At 48.3% G+C, this 18,732-nt stretch overlaps 2 protein-coding genes and 1 long non-coding RNA gene across 18 annotated transcripts in view; 2 read left to right on the forward strand and 1 right to left on the reverse strand.

Annotated features, from left to right (window-relative positions):
• The window catches only part of LOC121034663 (uncharacterized), a 10,080-nt gene extending 7,360 nt beyond the window's left edge, over positions 1 to 2,720 (forward strand). Inside the window, exon 3 of the long non-coding RNA XR_005792553.1 lies at positions 2,631 to 2,720. This is a non-coding gene — a long non-coding RNA (uncharacterized LOC121034663). The remainder of the gene's footprint in view (positions 1 to 2,630) is intronic.
• FAM221B (family with sequence similarity 221 member B) overlaps positions 1 to 7,928 on the reverse strand; it is a 12,105-nt gene extending 4,177 nt beyond the window's left edge. Inside the window, exons 1-3 of one of the 2 annotated variants that reach the window (XM_040481659.1) lie at positions 7,299 to 7,928; positions 4,649 to 5,435; positions 2,384 to 2,527 (exon numbers count right to left, since the gene is read on the reverse strand). In XM_040481659.1, coding sequence (XP_040337593.1) covers positions 2,384 to 2,527; positions 4,649 to 5,435 — 931 coding nt within the window. In that variant the 5' untranslated portion in view covers positions 7,299 to 7,928. The remainder of the gene's footprint in view (positions 1 to 2,383; positions 2,528 to 4,648; positions 5,436 to 7,298) is intronic. The other variant, XM_040481660.1, reaches the window with a different exon arrangement.
• Positions 7,903 to 18,732, forward strand: part of TMEM8B (transmembrane protein 8B) — a 69,202-nt gene continuing 58,372 nt past the window's right edge. For 13 of the 15 annotated variants that reach the window (XR_005792546.1, XR_005792548.1, XR_005792549.1 and 10 more), the window contains exons 1-3: positions 8,098 to 8,808; positions 13,087 to 13,276; positions 13,652 to 13,859. Coding sequence is in view for 9 of the 15 variants with exons in the window: in XM_040481657.1 (XP_040337591.1) it covers positions 8,271 to 8,808; positions 13,087 to 13,276; positions 13,652 to 13,859 (936 nt within the window). In the remaining 6 variants the exon portion in view is untranslated. Of the gene's footprint in view, positions 8,809 to 13,086; positions 13,277 to 13,651; positions 13,860 to 18,732 lie in introns of all 15 variants that reach the window. The other 2 variants (XM_040481656.1, XM_040481651.1) reach the window with 2 other exon arrangements.

Consider the following 18,732-nt stretch of genomic DNA (forward strand, 5'->3'; position numbering starts at 1 on the left):
AGGGGAAGGAAAAAAAAAAAAAAAAAAGAGGTTAGAGTGGGAGAGAGCCAAAGCATAAGAGACTGTTGAGAACTGAGAGCAAACTGAGGGTTGATGGGGGGTGGGAGGGAGGAGAGGGTGGGTGATGGGTATTGAGGAGGGCACCTTTTGGGATGAGCACTGGGTGTTGTATGGAAACCAATTTGACAATAAATTTCATATATAAATAAAAAAATAATAAATAAATAAATAAAATAAAATAAAACTTAAAAAAAAAGAAAAAAAAAAGAATAATATTTGTGGCAAAGAGGTCTACGGCACAGATGCTTACTGTGAAAATACCAGGCAAGGTACAACACAGTCAATTCCATGGTCACATACTCACATTTGCATGATAACATCTCTTTTTGCTTAGAATATCTCCATACAACATATGTCTTTTCATTAAGGATGTCTCTAGTCCAGACTTCTCTCCTGAGCTTCAGACCCATACAGCCAGTTGTCTACTGGACCCTTTTACCAGCATGTTCCACAAGCACTTCAAATGCAGTAAATTCAATTCTTCCTTCCGAACCTCACCCTCATCCTTTGTCCTCTGTTCATCCAACATGTACTTATGCATCTACTCTGTTTTAGGCATTCATGAATGGCATCATCATCTAATCAGTCTCTTAAGTCAAACACCTAGATGTCATTCCAGGCATGTCCTTCTTTCTTATCCTACACATCCAAAGATCCAAAGGTCAGTTTTGTCTTCTCAGCGTTTCTTGAATCTACTTCATCCACCTATACCCATTCACTTCTTACCCAGACTATTACCGGGGCCAAATGTAGTCTTCCTATGTCCAGTCGTATCTTTCTCCAGTCTATGCTACTGACACAGTGGTCTTTCAAAAACACAAATTTGGTCGTGTTGTTGTCCCATTTAAAATCTTGCAGTGACTCTCACGTGCCCTTAGGATATAGTCCCAACTCTTGACCTTTGCCACAGAAATGCCTGTACAATTCTCTTGGTCCAGAGCTGAGCTCTGTCCAATATTGCTTGCAGTTTCCTCCTGGTGCCTTGCCCTGTCATGTCTCACCTTACCTCACTTTTTACCTGGCCACCTCTTTTTACTCATCTTACAGATTTCAGCTGAGAAGTCATCCCTTCCAAGGCTTATTCCCTGAGCCCCTAAGATTGGGTGCCTCTTATCTCTGCTCATGCAGCACTCTGGGCTAACCTCAGTCACAGCAATTATTAGAATGAATTACAATTATCCTTTTACTTTTTGGTGTCTCTCAGAGTACAAATTATTTGAGGGATTTTGTTTTTGAAATCCCACCAACCACTACCTCCACATCTAGCTCAATGCCTGACACATAGTTGGTGTTCAATAAATGCTGAATAAATAAAAGAAAAGCTTACACTTGATCTTTCTCTACACAGAACATATATGGATTCTCTAGAGACCCAAATGAGATCATTGTGACTTTCTTGGCCCGGGGTGGAGGGGGAAGGGGCCCTGCATGAGAATGAGGAAATCAAATTGCATGGAGAAGGGAGAAGGACATAGAATTACCTGGCTGTCTTTCTATCTTAGGCTCATCTAGTCTCAACATAACTCTCTTCCTATCATAAGGGGAAAGGAAGTATGAAAGACAAAAATAAATACAGTGATGTCTATCTAATTCAGTCTAGAAACCCCAGAATCTGCAGAGTGGGTCAGGGTGGCCTTCTTTCTGAAGGTATTCCCTGTAGACATGAAGTTCAGCAACACAGGTACACATGCTCACACACACCGGATGGCATATGTATACCTAGTACATCTGCACACCCTTTATATGCCGACTAGATAAGCTAGCAAGCCACTAATGGGGCTGTGAAAAGTACTAATTCTGGGCTGAGACTTGGAATTGACAGGGCTGGGAGGTACAACTCTCCTTTTTGGTGGAGAGACTCATGGCTTTTGGGTAACAGGTGATTCTCGGTCTGGCATGCAGGGTGACAGCCTTTTAATGGAGTTCAACCAAGTGGACCAAGGCCTTTTGCCATGTCAGAGCACCAAGTCTCCTGGACTATCCAAGGTCTGGGCCATCTCTGCTTTAAGGTCTGTTTGGTGTAGGCTATTAGAACCCTAGATGTGGGGTCGGCCTGTGGCCCTGCTTTTTTTTTTTTTTTAAACAACTTCATTTTAGCTGCCTGTCCCTACCTGGGTTTTATATGAATATCTTCACTTTTTTCCTGCACCCATGCCATCCACTTTGGCCCACCTGCCTGCTCCACTCCAATATTTCAGGCAGGCAGCATTGCCATTTCTACAAGGAGCAGCTCTCCATTGTTCAGGGCAGGTTCCCTGATATAGTTGGATTGGAGGTTGGCCATGGGCCTGTCACAGGCCTCTCAAGGGCTTCCTGGGCTCACCTGTCTGGATGGCATTCAGGGTTGCATTCTTCTCCCATTGGAAAAGATAATTTGCCTGAGCACTGAACTTCTTTCTGTGCATTGCCTTAGCCACTTCCACCATCTCTGTCTGCTGAGTGGGGACCTCTGGTTGGACCGCATAACCTGGGAAGGGAGAGGCTGAGTAACCAAAGGGAAGTAAGGAGTCCCTAAAACTAAAAGAATGGGCCAGGTCAAAGAGTAACCCAATCCCCTCTTATTGGGACAGGTGTAAGACGGTGATGAGAATGGGGAAAAGTCCACAAAAGACTCTGAATAGCCAAAGTAATGTTGAAAAAGAAAACCAAAGCTGGAGGCATCACAATCCCGGACTTTAGCCTCTACTACAAAGCTGTAATCATCAAGACAGTATGGTAATTGGCACAGACACATAGACTAATGGAATAGAATAGAGAACCCAGAATTGGACCCACAAATATATGGCCAACTAATCTTTGATAAAGCAGGGAAGCATATGCAATGGAAAAAGCCTCTTTAGCAAATGGTGCTGGGAGAACTGGACAGCAATATGCAGAAGAATGAAACTGGACCACTTTCTTACACCATACACAAAGATAAATTCAAAATGGATGAAAGACCTAAATGTGAGACAGGAAACCATCAAAATCCTAGAAGAGAAAACAGGCAACAACCTCTTTGACCTCAGCCACAGCAACTTCTTACTTGACATGTTTCTGAAGGCAAGGGAAATAAAAGCAAAAATGAACTATTGGGACCTCATCAAGATAAAAAGATTCTTCAAAAAAATTTTTAAGTTCACTTATTTTTGAGAGAGAGAGAGAGAGTGAGTGAGTGAGCAGGGGAGGGGCGGGGGGGGGGGGGACACAGAATTTGAAGCAGGCTCCAGGTTCTGTGCTGTCAGCACAGAGCCTGATGCAGGGCTCAAACTCATGAACTGTGAGATGATGACCTGAGCCAAAGTCAGATGCTTAACTGACTGAGCCACCCAGGAGCTCCAAAGATAAAAAGCTTCTGCACAGCAAAGGAAACAATCAACAAAACTAAAAGGCAACCAATGGAATGGAAGAAGATATTTACAAATGACATATCAGATAAAGGATTAGTGTCCAAAATCTATTAAGAACTTAACGAACCCAACACCTGGAAAACAAATAATCCAGTGAAGAAATGGGCAGAAGACATGAAAAGACACTTTTCCAAGGAAGACATCTGAATGGCTGACAGACACATGAAAAGATGTTCAATGTCACTCATCATCAGGGAAATACAAATCAAAACCACATTGAGATACCATCTCACACTGGTCAGAGTAGCTAAAATTAACAATTCAGGGAATAATAGATGTTGGAGAGGATGTGGAGAAAGGGGAACCCTTTTGCATTGTTGGTGGGAATGCAAACTGGTGCAGCCACTCTGGAAAACAGTGTGGAGGTTCCTCAAAAAATTAAAAATAAAATTACCCTATGACCCAGCAATTGCACTACTAGGAATTTATCCAAAGGATACAGGAGTGCTGATTCATAGGGGCACATGTACCCCATGTACCCCAATGTTTATAGCAGCGCTTTCAACAAATTACGGAAAGCCAAATTATGGAAAGAGCCCAAATGTCCATCAACTGATGAATAGATAAAGAAGATGTGGTTTGCGTCGGGCTCTGTGCTGACAGCTCAGAGCCTGGAGCCTGCTTCACAGTCTGGGTCTCCCTCTCTCTCTGCCCCTCCCCCACTCATGCTGCCTCTGTCTCTCAAAAATAAATAAACATTAAAAAATTAAAAAAAAAAGAAGATGTGGTTTATATATACAATGGGATACCACTTGGCAATGAGAAAGAATGAAATCCTGCCATTTGCAACAACTTGGATGGAACTGGAGGGTATTAGGCTGAAAAATAAGTCAGTCAGAGAAAGACAGATATCCTATGTTTTCACTCATATGTGGAACTTGAAGAGCTTAACAGAAGACCATGGGGGAAGGGAAAGAAAAAAATAGTTACAAACAGAGAGGGAGGCAAACCAAAAGAGACTCTAAAATACAGAGAACAAACTAAGGGTTGATGGGGTGGGGGGTTAGGGGGCAGGGAAAATGGGTGATGGACATTGAGGAGGGCACTTGCTGGGATGAGCACTGGGTGTTGTATATAAGTGATGAACCATGGGAATCTACTCCCTAAGCCAAGAGTGCACTGTGTACACTGTATGTTAACTAATTTGACAATAAATTATATATATAATGGGGAATGGGGAAAAGTGCAGGCACAATTACGGCTAACTCCTTTCTTCCCCTTCTTCTTGACCAGCTGGTGTCCAGGCTGAGCTGTGTGTGTGGTACTGTCAGTGGCATCCACCTGCTCCTTGTCCTCTCCTTCCTCTTCCTTCTCCTTTGCAGATGTGTCCAGGTGGACCTGGGCTGAAGGGCCTGAAAGGGAGTGCTTTTGAAGGATCTCAGACTCAGAGATCTGGGTAGACCTCCCTGTCTGTGAGACCTCACTGGAGGAATACTCAGAGAGGTCTTCCTTCAGAGTATTAGAGGAAGGTACAGTGATACGGCCTTGTGATGAGGTATGAAAAGAAAGGTGTTTCTCTGGGACCTTAAACATGTGAGTCTCCAGTAGGGTCTCAGGGATAGGGGTTTCCAAAGGGATCTCCGAGACAGAGTATCCTAAAGAGGTCTCAGGGATGGAAGGCTCCAAAAGGGTTTCAGAGGTGTGGATCTCTAAAGGGGCCTGGGAAGCAGATGGTGTCATATGAGATTCAGAGGTGTGGGGCTCTAAGGGGGTCTCAGGGATGTAAGTTGCCAAAGGGGTTTCAGAGGTGTGGGTCTCTAAAAGGGCCTGGGAAGCAGATGGTGTCCTATGAGATTCAGAGATGTGGGGCTCTAAAGGGATCTCAGAGGTGTGGGGCTCTAAAGGGGTCTCAGGGATGGAAGCCTCAAAGGATGTTTCAGGGCCAGGGGGCTCCTGTGAGTCCTTGGCAGAGGGGTCCTTTGAAGAGGGGTGTTCCTCTGCATCCATGGCTGTTTGAGGCTCTTCTGTGACCTCGTCTGTTTCCATCTAGTGGTAGAATAAGGTACAGGCTTCATTAGGTTGGGATCGGAGGTTGGAGGGTCTGCAAGTCAGAGTTCACGGGGTGGGGGTGGGGGGGGTGGATTATGGAATTAGGATAAAGTTTTCTGTGCACCTGAGATGTAAAGGGGAAGCAAGATGAACTTCGGGTCAGGGTATGGTGCCAAGAGGTTCACCTGTGTGCCTAGATGCCGTGTGGCATGTAGCTATGGGTTGTGAGGGAGCTTAAAGATAGAAAGGCTGAAGCAGTCAGAATCCCATCAGTAGATGGTAGCAGAGGACCATGCCCCAGGAAGAGCCTGAACATAGCAGCTTGGCTAGTCCAAGAGCAGGGGCCTGAGCCTTAGGACCAGGATGTTCAGGCAGTGGAGTTCTAGAGACTGGGATACTACCAAGCCAAGGTGGGGGTTTGCTCTTAAGAGTGCAAGACAATGTCATGATGCATTAGCCAGGGCCCTGACTGCAGCCTGTTTTGTCTAGGGATCATAATCAAGCCTCCCTTGATGTTATTCATGTCCAAGGCTTCAATCACTTCCGGCTGGTATGCTGATGGTTTCTAAATCCATAATTCCAGCTCAGACCTCTTTAAATCCCTGTACTTCACACTCAAACCCAATTGCTTGCTGGACATTGCTAAATGGATGTCCCACAGGGCATCAAAACTGAACTCTGGGAATTATTTTAGTCTTATCCTTTCCCCTCAGCCCTCATCTTCAAATAGGCACCAAGAACTGTGTTTCCTGTCTTCTAAATACTGTATTACCAAAATCCATTCTCTCCCCTCCAATTCTGTTCAAGTTCTCATAGTTTTCTACCTGGATTATGTAACAACTTTGCCCCTCTGCGACTTTCCCCAGCACATCAATCCACTCAGCCATTCTTTCATTGATTTATGTAACTTATACTTAAATTTTTTTTTAACTTTTTTTTTTTTTTTTTGAGACACAGAGCATGAGCAGGGGAGGAACAGAGAGAGAGGGAGACACAGAATCCAAAGCAGGCTCCAGGCTCTGAGCTGTCAGCACCAAGCCCGACACGGGGCTCAAACCCACAAACCGTGAGGTCATGACCTGAGCTGGAGTTGGAAGATTAACTGACTGAGCCACCCAGTTGCCCCTGTAAACTGATACTTTTTGAAGAGCCCAATCTTACACTTTCACCCAGGCACTGTGCTAAGCACTGGACTCTGAAAGAATCTGGGAAGGTGGACCAGGTTAACCCAATGACAATACAGATGAGTTGATGTTGTGCTGGGGTAAGCTCAGGATGCTGTGGGGAGTGAGGTGTGACTAATTTATCTTGGAGGGATGTCTAAAAGAAGTCAGCCCTCCTTAATGACCCACTGGAGATCTTTCTAAAATGCAAGCCTAACAATGCTGTTCCTTTGCTTGAAAACACTCAGTTGTCTCAGCCTTAAGATTAACTCCAAATTTCTGGGCCCTGACATTCAAGGCCTGTCATTACTTGCAACACTGCCTAACTTTTCCAGCCTTGACTTTCTGTGCTCCCTACTTTCCCCCTCATGCTCCAGATGGATTCATTACTTGTATTCATTAGTCTTTCCAAAGGGGAAGCTTGGGACAAGAAGTAGTGAGAGAGGTAGGTTAGGAAGATGATCTGACATTCAGCACAGGAAAAGGTACTTGAGGGTGGAGAATCAGTCGGTAGGAGGAGAGGAAGGAGAAAAAGAAGGGGAAGATGGAACTGGGTGGAGAAACGTGGTGGAGGGGGAGGGTAAGGATGAAAAGTAGAGAATGGGAGAGGGTTGGACTAAGGTGGGAAGGGACAGAATATGTTAGGAGGGGAACGAGATGAGGGCTTGGAGGAAGAGCCATTGGAGAAACTACATACCTCTGGGCCTGTCTTGGCTGTTACAAGTCCTTAGGTCAGGATCTCGTCTTAAGCTGGGAAGGGGAAATGTTAGCGAGGGATGGAAGGCTCTTGGATGAGACCTGGCTGTACTTGCTATGTAGTGAGAGGCCTTGCCTTCAAGTCTACGACTTGGCGAGGGGACTTGGACACCTGCAGAACTTCGCAAAGGAGCTCTGGCCAGATCTGAGGAGGGGGACTTGGGGAGGGACGAGGGGTTCCGGGGCCGTTGAGGGAGGAGCTTGACTGAAACCTCTGGAACCCGTGCCGGGAGAGGAGGGATCCGTCACCAGAGCAATCGGAACGCCCGGTAGTCTCCGTGGCAACAACAGTCCGGTCTCCAGAGGAGGCTGCATTGGACCAAAGGGGACGAGTTTAGGGGGCTCACTTCTCTTAAAGGGGTTTGTTGGATCTCTGTGAGAGTGTTTGGGTAGTCTGCGGACATCTGTGGGGACGTCCGTAGGTGTCTGGGTTTGTGAGGGTCTCTGTAAGGTTCCTATGAGATGTGTGTGGCTCCATCAGTGGGGACTGTGAGGATCTGAGGTGGGCTTCGGGGCTCCCAGGATGGGGTGAGAAAGGCAGGGTTCAGGGAGCTGGGGCTGGGGCGGGAGTCTGTCCTCGAAGGCCCGCAGAATCAAGTTGGAGACCAATAGAATAGGGCATGGGGTGGGCTTTACTGATAAGGACCAATCGAATTGAGGAGGGGCGGAGTGTCGTACTACGTCAGGCTGAGGCCGCCGCCGCGGGGCCTGGTTATCGCCGGTCCAGCGCAGCCCGGAGTCGCCCAGGCCTGAACTCCTACCCAGGTCCCGGGCCTGGCCTCAGCCGGCCCGACCCCAGCCCCGGGCCCACAAGGACACCGAAAGCCACCCCCCGGGGGTGGGGAGCGGAGCCGTGGGTCAGCTCTGCGCGCTCCCCGCGCTGGCCGGTCCGGCCCCGCCCCCGCCCCGGGCCATGGCCCAGCCCTTGTCCCGGCCCCTCGTCCTATCCCCATCCAGCCCTTGGCCCCCAGCCCCGCCCTCGCCCCGCTTCCCAAATCGGTCCCAGCCCCGGCCTGAGTCCCAGCGAATGCCCAGATCCAGGTCCCAACCCAGGCCCCCGCTCCAGTCCCAGTCCCTGTGCCTTTCCTGGCCCCTAACCCCTTCTATGCCCGTGTTCCACCTTCTGTCACAAATCCCAGCCCATCCCCTGTCCCGACCCCATTCCCAGTGTTTGCTTAAGCCCCAGGCCCAAACCCTACCCTTGCTCCAGTCCCCATCACAGCCCCTCCTTCCATCCCTTTCCCTGCCCTTGTTCAAACCCCAGTGCCTAGCACAGCCCAATCCATTATCTCAGCCTTTGCCCTCGTCTCTGTGTTTACCCAAGTCTCTCCCACTACCCACCCCTCTCTCTCATACCGTGCCCCTCTCCCAGCCTCGACTCAGGTCTGGGCTCCAGCTGCCGCCCGCCTTATTGCTGCTGTTGCTGTTCTCTGTCCTTGGCCCAGGGGCTGGTGAGTGCAGAAGCAGGAAGCACCGAGGCAGGGATGGGGTTCTGGCAGGGAGGGATGGACTGGAGGGATTCAGGAGAGGTGGGACCTGGGCAGCTAGATCACTGGGGGAGAGGTGGGGAGAAATAGGGAGGAGAGAGGTCTTACACAACTGAGAGGAATTGGGAGGTTCAGAAGAGAGCAAATTGTGGGCTTGAGGCTCAGCAGGTGCCTAATAGTCCCCAGGACAGAGACTCCAAGGTTTTCTTTGCTGGTGTCCACGCTGACCCCACATTGACTCTTGCTTTTCTGAGGAAGAAAACTTGCAAACTTCTCCTGCAAGGGAAGTTTGATGGGGGAGACATGATCCTCCTACACCAGAGAACCTTTAGTCCAGTGTGGGAAGATGTGGCCTAAACTTTGAGATATTGGGCATGCATTAAAACAGGGTTAAGAAAACAGTTTTGAGAACAACGTGTAGCAAACAGATGGACATGGATTAGTCACCATTATAACGGGATTTGGTTTTGCTAATGAGCCTTGTTCCAGATAAACTTGACTTGCTTAGGAATAATTCCTGACACTTTTAGAGTAGTTTTGAAATACAGATGGGGCCATTTTACAGATGGGGAAACTGAGGCTCAGTTGGGGTGCAGTTTTCCCAAGGTCATACAAGCTTGTAAATGGTGGCACTGGGGCTAGAAAAAAGTTTCCTAATTCCTGTCCCATACTAGTGGTTTTTTTCACTGCAACATATGCCTAATAGGAAAATTGACCCAGTTGGGAGAAGACTCAAAGCACAACCTGTCCTCTCCCCTGTCTTCCCAAAAGGAGGCTTAATCCACAAATTCTTCCTCATTTGCCGGTTGTCAGCCTACAGCCAGCATTCAGGGAGGAAGTGATTCAGAGAGAGAGAGGTCCAACTTCTTAATGGGTAGAATGTGATAGGAGGAGGGGGTCCTGGCTGTAGGAGATATGCCATAAAGTTGGCCCTCTCAGAGGAGATGACTGTGGTCTTCATGGCCTCAACCTCTGCCACCTCTGGTGGGTGGCACTGTAGATAGGATGGAGATGTGCCTAAGGGAGTCTTTGGCAATAACACCCAAGCAGCTGAGGGTTGGAGCTGGGTTTCGGTGAGCTCTGGGGGCCTAGTTCAGTGTACAAGCTTGAGGAGACCAATACATGCCAACGGTTGTGCCCCTGCAGAGATGTCCAAACTCTATGTGTATGTGCACTGGCATCTGGGCACTTAAGCGTCTGTGTGTGTACCTTAGGGGTCCCTGGGAATGCTGGTCATGTCAGTGTATGTACATGCTTGTCTGTTGGTATGTTCTGTGGGGTGCATGTGAGCCCGTGTGTCCTCTGAGCGCCTATGTTATTACGTGAGGGGAAGAATACATGTTCCTCTTTAGGAGGAACATGCTTCTTGTATAGATGGATTACTGAAGTGTCACCTTCCAAATGGATTTCTTATTTGGAGGCAGTGTTTGGCAGTGTTTGGTCAGCCCTAGCCTGACTCTTTGGAGGAAGGAGCTCTAGAGGGGCTCAGTGTTGATTACTGCTGCTGGCAGATTAGACACTCAGAGGAGGTAGCAGCCATACCAGTTTTTCAGTTCGGGCGAGGGAGAATCCATACTTTTGAGCCCAATTCATAGCTTCCATCCCTGCCACCATGACTTCTTTGTTCATGAGCCATAGAACTGTATAAAGCTAAAAGGTGTGGGTTAAAACACGATTGTCCAGAAGTGGGTTCAGGTGCTTTGGGGAGACTTGTAATGAAGTTGGAAAAGAGCACTGAATAGGCCCTACTTCGGGCAGAGTTGCCCTTAATGCTGTTAATAATCACTGCCTTGGTGGCCTGCCTGCAGGGGTGCTCTGTGACCTAGTGGTGGTGATAGATTTCACCAGAGGAGAGGCTGGCAGTGTCACAGGACCATCATAGCACATCACAGCACATAGTATAGTCTTGATAAATGCTTATTATTGGCTTCAATCTCATTTCAGGAATGGAAGGTACCTCCTGGGTCTCCTGGTCCTACCCCAATCCTTGGATCTTTTCCTCTGCTGACTATAGTTGCATAGCCCAGGTGTGCCTGCCCATTCCAGGAAGTGGCCTTTTGTTCTACCTAGTGCTATCACTAGCAGGGCCCGCCTCTGCCTGTATGCACGTGTGTCCGTATGTCTGTCTGTGTATGTGCATGTATGTTTCAGATGGTGGTGGAGAGTCACTCTAGCTTCATGTGGAGGTAGTGGAGCATCCAGGACAGCTTCATCTGAGCTTGACCAGGGCTTTACTCATGTTTCCTCTGGGCCACAGCTCTGTTGTGAAATGCCAAACCAGAGCTTGCGGTGATTGGGGCTGTGGATGCTCTCTCAAGCGTCTCCCCTCAGAACTTCTGGGTTCCTCCCACCATGTCAAGTTGCTGGACTTTTCCCACTGGCCCATTCCATGATCTCTATAGCCCCTGGCCATTTTTGGGGTGGCTTAATTAGTTCCCCGGTTCTCCTGGCCATGCCATGTTTCTTTGAATCACAAGGATTTTTGTATTTGTTTATCCATTGTTTCCCAAAACTCATTAGCTACTTTTCACCACAGTTCTCTGAGAGTCCGCATTAGGGGCCTGGCCAACATTTCTTCCTAGCAGTAGCAATGGCCCATCCGGTGACCCATCCCTGGTACCCGCTTTGGAGGAGGAGAGGCCCTCCCTCGACCCCAGCAGAGGGCGCTCCAGAGCTCTGCTTGCTTGTAACAATAGTATCCAAGCTTTTTAGCTCTCGGCTTTCTGCCTCCCTGTTAATCAGTGCTCAGCTTGCAAGGTGGCAGGTCTTCCTCGCTGACAGTTGAGACCAATCATGTGGTCTGAACTGGACTGACTAGTCCTTTGGTGTGACTGGCCTTTGAGGATGAGGAGAGGCCAGTCTAGGGCCAGTGGCCTCTACATATTTAGGGCAGCTCTGGGTAGGGTGACCTTGAAGTTCACCGGTGTCCTCCTTACCTGTGCTCCCTCCTTCTGCAGACTGTCTTTCCCAGGTAGCTCTTTCTCTGTTGTATCATATACCTCATTTTTGGAGTTATAGCTCCCATTTCTGGAAGGGAGATTGTCAGACGAGGTAAGCCTTGCGGGTATTTCCTATTTGGCTGAAAACTCTCGTCCAGGGTCTCCCCTCCAGCCCCTGCTCTGTCCTGAAGCTGCTTGAGTTCCGAGCCTTCTCATCTGTCCTGGGGGCATCCTTCTGTGCTTCTCTGGGGCTGGTCTTAAATCTCTAGAGCAGTCAAATTCTCCAGAATTTTGCCTGCCATTTGGGACACCCTTCTATGCAGCTGAGCTACAGGTTATTTTCACAATTCTAGCAGTCATAGTGCCTGTGTGTTTGCCTGGCTAGCTGCTGCCACTAGACTTTTTTGCTCACCTTGGCTGTGCTCTGAACAACCATGATCAGGTATCTTGTAGCTTGGCACTTCAGTTAGAGATGACCAGTACCCCCCAGCCCCAAGTGTGAATATTTCCAAGTGGTTTGAGATTCCACTGAGTCATGAACTGACTGCCTCACTGGGTCTTCCTCTGGGGAAACGCCGTCTGGTTGTTCATTCTGAATCCTAGAGGGCCTGATGACTCCCTTCTCTCCTGGGAGTTCTCATGGTGTCTGCCAGCTCCTGTTCTTGCCTCTGCCACCCAAGCTGGTCCTTTGCATCCTCACCACATTTCCACCCAACCCTCCCTCCTGCCCTGAGCCAGTATACAGACAGCTTTTGTGAGACTTCTGAGGGTTTTCACTGCTCTTGGGACCACAGGGGAACAGAAAGGGGAAGAAAATAAACAAGGAAAGTTAGACAGTTCCTTGCTGACTTTGAAGCTCCACAGGTGGAGTTTAGCCTGCTCAGTGGCCCAAGAGTCCATGCCAACACACACACATACACACGCACACACACACACACACACATACACATGTGTGCCATTCACACATCTGTGTTATTAGGCTTGCTAAGAGGAGAACAATGGCTCCTAAGTGAGGGGTCATATAAAGGGTCCTGGTTTGGGATGTAGATGGATGTAGGTTTGAATTCTCAGTTTGGTCTAGGCTTGAGCCTCAGTTTCCTTATCTGTAAAAACAGGTCATTTTCCCCAAGGCATTGTAAGGATTAAAGCAGATGATGGCTAGGGTAGCATGAGACCCAGCTCCTGGCTCAGAAGAGAATATTTGTTGAGTTTGTGCTATCGGTGAGGAAGACTGGTGTGCCTGTTGCTTAGCAGAAATGCCCTGAGTCCTACGCTGCTCCTTTTTCTCTTGCATGCTCCCCAGGAGGCCTCTTCCTGACTGACTACTCCACCTGCTCACCCCGCAAGCTGAGTCCCTTCCGCTCCTTTGCCAGCACCGAGCTCTTCCACTTCCACGTTCCCGAGGACACGTTCCTGGCTGTTTGGAACCTCATCATCTTCAAGGAGCAGGGGGGAACTTTTGGGGACCACTGTCCAGACCAAAGTGTGACTGTGTGAGTGTCCGAGTTAACATCCTGACCCCACCTCCAACCCCAGACCACTCTCCAAACTAAAGTGTGACTTTATGAGTATCTAAACTGACCTCCTCACCCTGATCCCTGACCCTTGTCCGGATTGCAGTATGACTGAGTGAGGGACAAGACCTTTGTCTCCTGACTACTTCCTGAGTACTGTTTGACTGTGTGAGAGCCTGAGCTGACCTTTTACTCTTTATGTCCTGACTCCTGACCTGGAACCACTTTGTTGTATGTATCAGTGTAGGGAATTCACTTGTGTTATTGGCGATGAGTTGACAGTTCTTCTTTTCTCCATTTCCTGTCTCCCACCCCGTTGCCTATTGTCTTCCTCTCCTCATTCTGGTCCCCCAGGTATTTCCGGTCCGGGGCACCCCCTGTCATCAATCCCCTGCACACACACTTCCCGGGGGACACAGCTGTGCCTGGGGTTTTCTCACTGACCCTCAGCTGGACACTGCCCAACCGCACCTCAGGCATCTTTAACGTCAGCAGCCCCTTACCTGGGGACTGGTTCTTGGCCGCCCACCTTCCCCAGGCCCACGGCCACATCTCTGTCAAGGTGGGTTAACGCTGCCCAGGAAAGGAGGGGCCAAAGCTGCTTCTCCATGTCTGCTGAATTCCCCCCACAGGCTACTTGACATGCTAATCTTGTGCCAGGGTGGGTAACAGCATAAGGGTGGCTAGGGTGGGGCATAGCTAGAGGGCAGAAGTTTACCTGGTGGGCCAGAGGTCTTGATCTGTAGGAGGCAATTTGGGAGCCTTAGGAGGACATAGTGGGTCCCAGGTTAGCTGAAGGGAGAGTCCAGAGTCCGGAATCGGTCAGATTCCTGGCACTGTGGAGTAGTGTCCCTATTAGAAGGTGCAAGGGTTATTCAAGGTGATCACAGAAGCTGCCGCAGAAGCCCAGGACTGGTCTGGTTCTACATCTTGATTGGTGGTAGCTATGCAGACTCTCATAGGCTCCAGCTCAGTCGTTGGTCCATCTAGGAGAATGCATTCCTCTTCTCTCATAATTTCAGCCCCCTATACCCTCTGGAAGACCATAGGAGAACACTTGGGGTCACGGAAGCCCTTTCCTGTTAAAAGGATGCTTTGGGAAGCTGGTGCCCCTCCTGGCTATTGTTTCCCTTTTCTCTAAATATCAGCACTGATTTCATAGAACAGAGATTTTTAAAGTCTAAAGTGTAGGTTCAAAGGTCAGGACGCTTCTTCGTTCTGGTTTGGAGAGGAAGGAAATGCCACAAAGATTTCCTGCCACCTCCAGGTGCTGGGCAGACCAGGTTTCCTCCTAGTGATAGGATCTATAGGTTTCTTATTCTTATCCGTTGGCAGGAAGGGAGGGTATGATGAGCTGGCCATTGGCAGAGTGGGATGGTTATGTGTGTGGGGCCAGTGGTAAGGGTGAAGGACTGAGCATGAACGGAGCAAGAATTTAAAGAACAGGATGCTGAAGAACATGAAATGTAGTGGGACTTGGCCATTGAGAATTGAAAGGGGCAGAAATTTCCAATTAGGTGAAGCTTTGACTCAGATATATCTCTTCAGGCTGACATAGCCATTTGCATCTAGATATAGGAAGTAGAGTCTGGGGATTTGGAACTGCAGGCTGGAGGGTTAGCCAGCAGAACTTCTGGGATGTGGCAACATTAGAGACAAGAGGGCACAGTTATACCTTACCCAATGAATGGCAGCAGACCTGGATACCATGAGAGATGTAGGTCTTTTTTTTTTTTTTTTTAATTTTTTTTTTTCAACGTTTTTATTTATTTTTGGGACAGAGAGAGACAGAGCATGAATGGGGGAGGGGCAGAGAGAGAGGGAGACACAGAATCGGAAACAGGCTCCAGGCTCTGAGCCATCAGCCCAGAGCCCGACGCGGGGCTCGAACTCACGGACCGCGAGATCGTGACCTGGCTGAAGTCGGACGCATAACCGACTGCGCCACCCAGGCGCCCCGAGAGATGTAGGTCTTTAGACAAGGACTCTTCTAGAGGCTTCGGGGTAGGGATGGGCAAGGATCATCCTTTTGGTTCCCCTAAGAATTAGACTATCTTTTGGAATCTTACATGGGCCTCTAAGGATTCTTAAGTTCTCTGGGTAATTCCGTAGATTCAATCCTGTGGATGAATTGTCCAGAGCATTCCTCCAGGGCTCCATCTTCTTGACTTGCTTTCTCCTTATACCATTGTCCTGACTTCCTGTGAGGCTTCGCCTCGGGTGAGGTCTGGAGTCCCAACCATAAGAAGGCAGCACTGTTTCTAGGGTCCTCCTCAGCTTTGGACCTATAGTCCTTGAGCACCTGCTTTGTCTCTGACCTTGGATTGGGTGTGAGGGACACAGATAAATAAGATGTATATTCGTGAGATACAGGAGATGTTTTAAGAGGACAAAGGAGAGATGGCTAACTCGGCTTGGTAGTATGGTGGAGGCGGTTTTAGGAAATAGGAAGTGAGGCCTGATGTCGAGAAAGTAAGGAAAGGCATTCCAGGTGGTGGGGGTAGCATGGGCTAAAGCACAGAAGGGAGAACTGAAGTGGTTCAGTGTGGAGTGGTTGTTGGAGTGGGTGAGAGAGCTGGAGGGGTGAGCAGAGCAGATGGTGAAGGACCTAGAAGCTTGAACTTTATCCTGAGAGTGATTGGGATCCTTAAGAGCTGGTAAAAGGGAAGTGAGTTATCTGGCCCTGGCCATTCTCCTGAGCTCTGTGGAGAGCTTCTGCGAGCTCCTGTGTCCATGCCATTCACTGCTGTATTCCTAGCACCCAGCACAGAGCCTGGCACGTAGTGAGGGCATGGCATATTTTTATTGTTCTTCTGCCATCTTCTCAAATTCATAGTGTCCAAAACTGATCTCACTTCTCCTTTCCTTTTCTCCCTTTTCCTATCAACCTCTTCTGTCTTGTCTCATGCCCTCCATCACCTTGTTTTCCCTGTCTCGGAGCATGTGCTCGTTCTGTGGTGCCCAGCCTGCACTGAGGGACTGGCCTTTGGATTGTAGATAACATCTGGCACCCACATGGCTCATTAGGGGAAAGTTTTCCAAATGTCTGGAGCAGAATTCTCCTCAAATGCTTCCTCTTTCCAGCTCCAAGATTTGAAAGTAAATGAAAGCAGGTAAAATAATGAAAACAAGGATAGGAAAACAAAGAAACAGACTAGAGAAGAAAGGATTTGGCTGAATCCACCAATTAAGACCAAGTGAAGCTCTGTGTCTCAACTTGAAGAGATTAAAACCTACTAACAGTGCTCATTCTGCTCTTCCTCCGCCTTCTAAATTATTATATTTGTGTTTCAAATAGGTAATATATGCACCTGGTACAACATTCGAAAGGTACAAAAGGCATACAGTGAAAAGTAAGTCTTCCTTTCATCTCCTTCCGGTCCCCACTTCCCCTCTCCAGAGTTAAGTAGTAACTACCTGTTAACTAGTTCCTTATATTACTCTTTCCTAACTGAAACACTTCTTCCTTTTGGCCATTGTGACTTTACAGAACTGTCCTTATTTTCCTCCTGTCCACCTCTTCCTCCTTCTCTGTGTCCTTTCTTGGTGTCTCCTCTTGTGGGGCCCCAGTGCTAGGTCCTGAGACAGTTCCTTTTTTATTTCTCCTTTCTCTTGTTAGGTGTCCCCAGAAGAATAGTTTTAAATACCACCTATAGGTTATGCCTTCCAAGTGTATTCCATGAGTCCTCATTTCCTTGAACTTCAGACTTTGTATTTAACTGCTTACTTGGTATCTCTGATTGGATGTCCAAGAAATGTCTCAAACTTAGCATGTACAAATCAAAACAAAGCCAAAAGTAAAAATCTCTTTGATTCCCATTTTACTTCTTCTAGGCTAAGCCTCTTCTCTCTCTTTTCTTCTCCATAAATTGGCACTGCTATTCACCATTTGTTCAAGCTCCAAATTTTGGTGTCATACTTGATTCTTCTTTTCCCTTTAATTCTCTATAGCTACTCCATAAAGAAAAAGTCTTGTTGACTCTACTTCTAAAGCGTGCTCTGGAGGCATCCACTTCTCTCTTTCCACTCTGAGCATACCTTCCCTGAGCTTTGTCCTGGACCACTGCAGTAACCTCCCAGGCCTCTCCCTGCTTCCACTCTTGCCCCCTGCAGTCTGTCCAGCACTCTTCCATGTTGATTGGTGCCGACCGAATGTGGGCCAGGGATTGTGCTGGGTACTGGGATATCCCTACAGAGAAGGGCAAGTGTCTTTGGGCATCTTAGTCTGTAAGCCCTATCCAGAGTCTAGCTATCCTGCTCAGGCCTTCCTTAGGAAACTCAACCCAGCCATACTAGGACATTTAGGGTTCAGTTGAAGGCTTTCCTTCCCAGCTTCTTTCAGACTGGTTCACACTCTACTTCTCACTTTGGCCCTCCTGGTTTCTCAAGTGTCCTTGCTTTGGCCCTGTTCCTTACATGACTGCTGATGTTGGCTCAGTTTGGACTCTCTCACCTGGCTCATGCCTTGGCAGCTCCTGAAGACCTGGCTTCTGGTGCCCTTTCTCTTGCCCTATCATAGGGCGAAGGCTGCTGTACCTCTGCACCTTCCCTGCTCTTCACCGATTGAGTGCTTCCTTCCACAATAAAGGAGGAGTGTTAGATGTGCCTATTATACAGTTTAAGGAAGGAATGCATTTTAACCATTGAGGTCATGTCCACTAATCCTTCAGTTAAGCCAACAGCAAGAAAGATGTGGAGGAAAGTATCTCTTCCCCTGAATTGTCCATCCTGCAAGGAAATGAGCCACCTCCCAAGTGTGAGCCTCCACCCTTGGGGCTTGCTTACTGCAAAGTTATTGTGGTGGTAATTCCTGCCCTAGGAAGTGGGGTTGATGAGATGCCTTGTGTTAGTATTTCTGGGCCTTAGGGTTTGACACCAAAGATGAGGGATCTGCTTTGGATATCAGAGATGGAGGTCTCTGAGCAACTAGGTAGTTTGAAGAGCTCTCTGAAAGGATCCTCTTTTTTATCACCTAGTATTTGCCAGGGGTGTGCTAGGCATTGAGGATGCAATGCTGCAAAAGGCACAGAAGAATTCCAGGCGAAGGGCAGTGAGATCTTCTGGCCTGGCATCCGTCAAGGCCTTCTTCCAGCCTTGTGGAGTTTTGCTGGAAGTCAGTGCCTTGGCTGGCTTATTCCATGGTATGGAACTCGGTAGGATGTCAGAGCCTGCAACATTTGTCAGAATGAGGTTTAGAGGTTTGTCTTGGTCAGAATAACCACATAAATAAACAGTAGCCTCCAGTTTAGTGGGCCCACATACGGCCATTTGTCCAGAATAACAGAGAAGCCTAATCAGGAACCCCATCCTCTGAATTGCTAGGATTGGTGGGCTTAGGTAGCTGCAGATGTTGCAGAAGAGGAACCAGAATAAAGGGACTGTGCCACTGAAGAGTGAGGAGGCTGTGTGTGCCAGGTGGTGTGAACTGAGTCGAC

This window comes from Herpailurus yagouaroundi, unplaced genomic scaffold (assembly GCF_014898765.1).
Source record: "Herpailurus yagouaroundi ecotype Mexico unplaced genomic scaffold, PumYag 160, whole genome shotgun sequence".
NCBI lineage: Eukaryota > Metazoa > Chordata > Mammalia > Carnivora > Felidae > Herpailurus > Herpailurus yagouaroundi.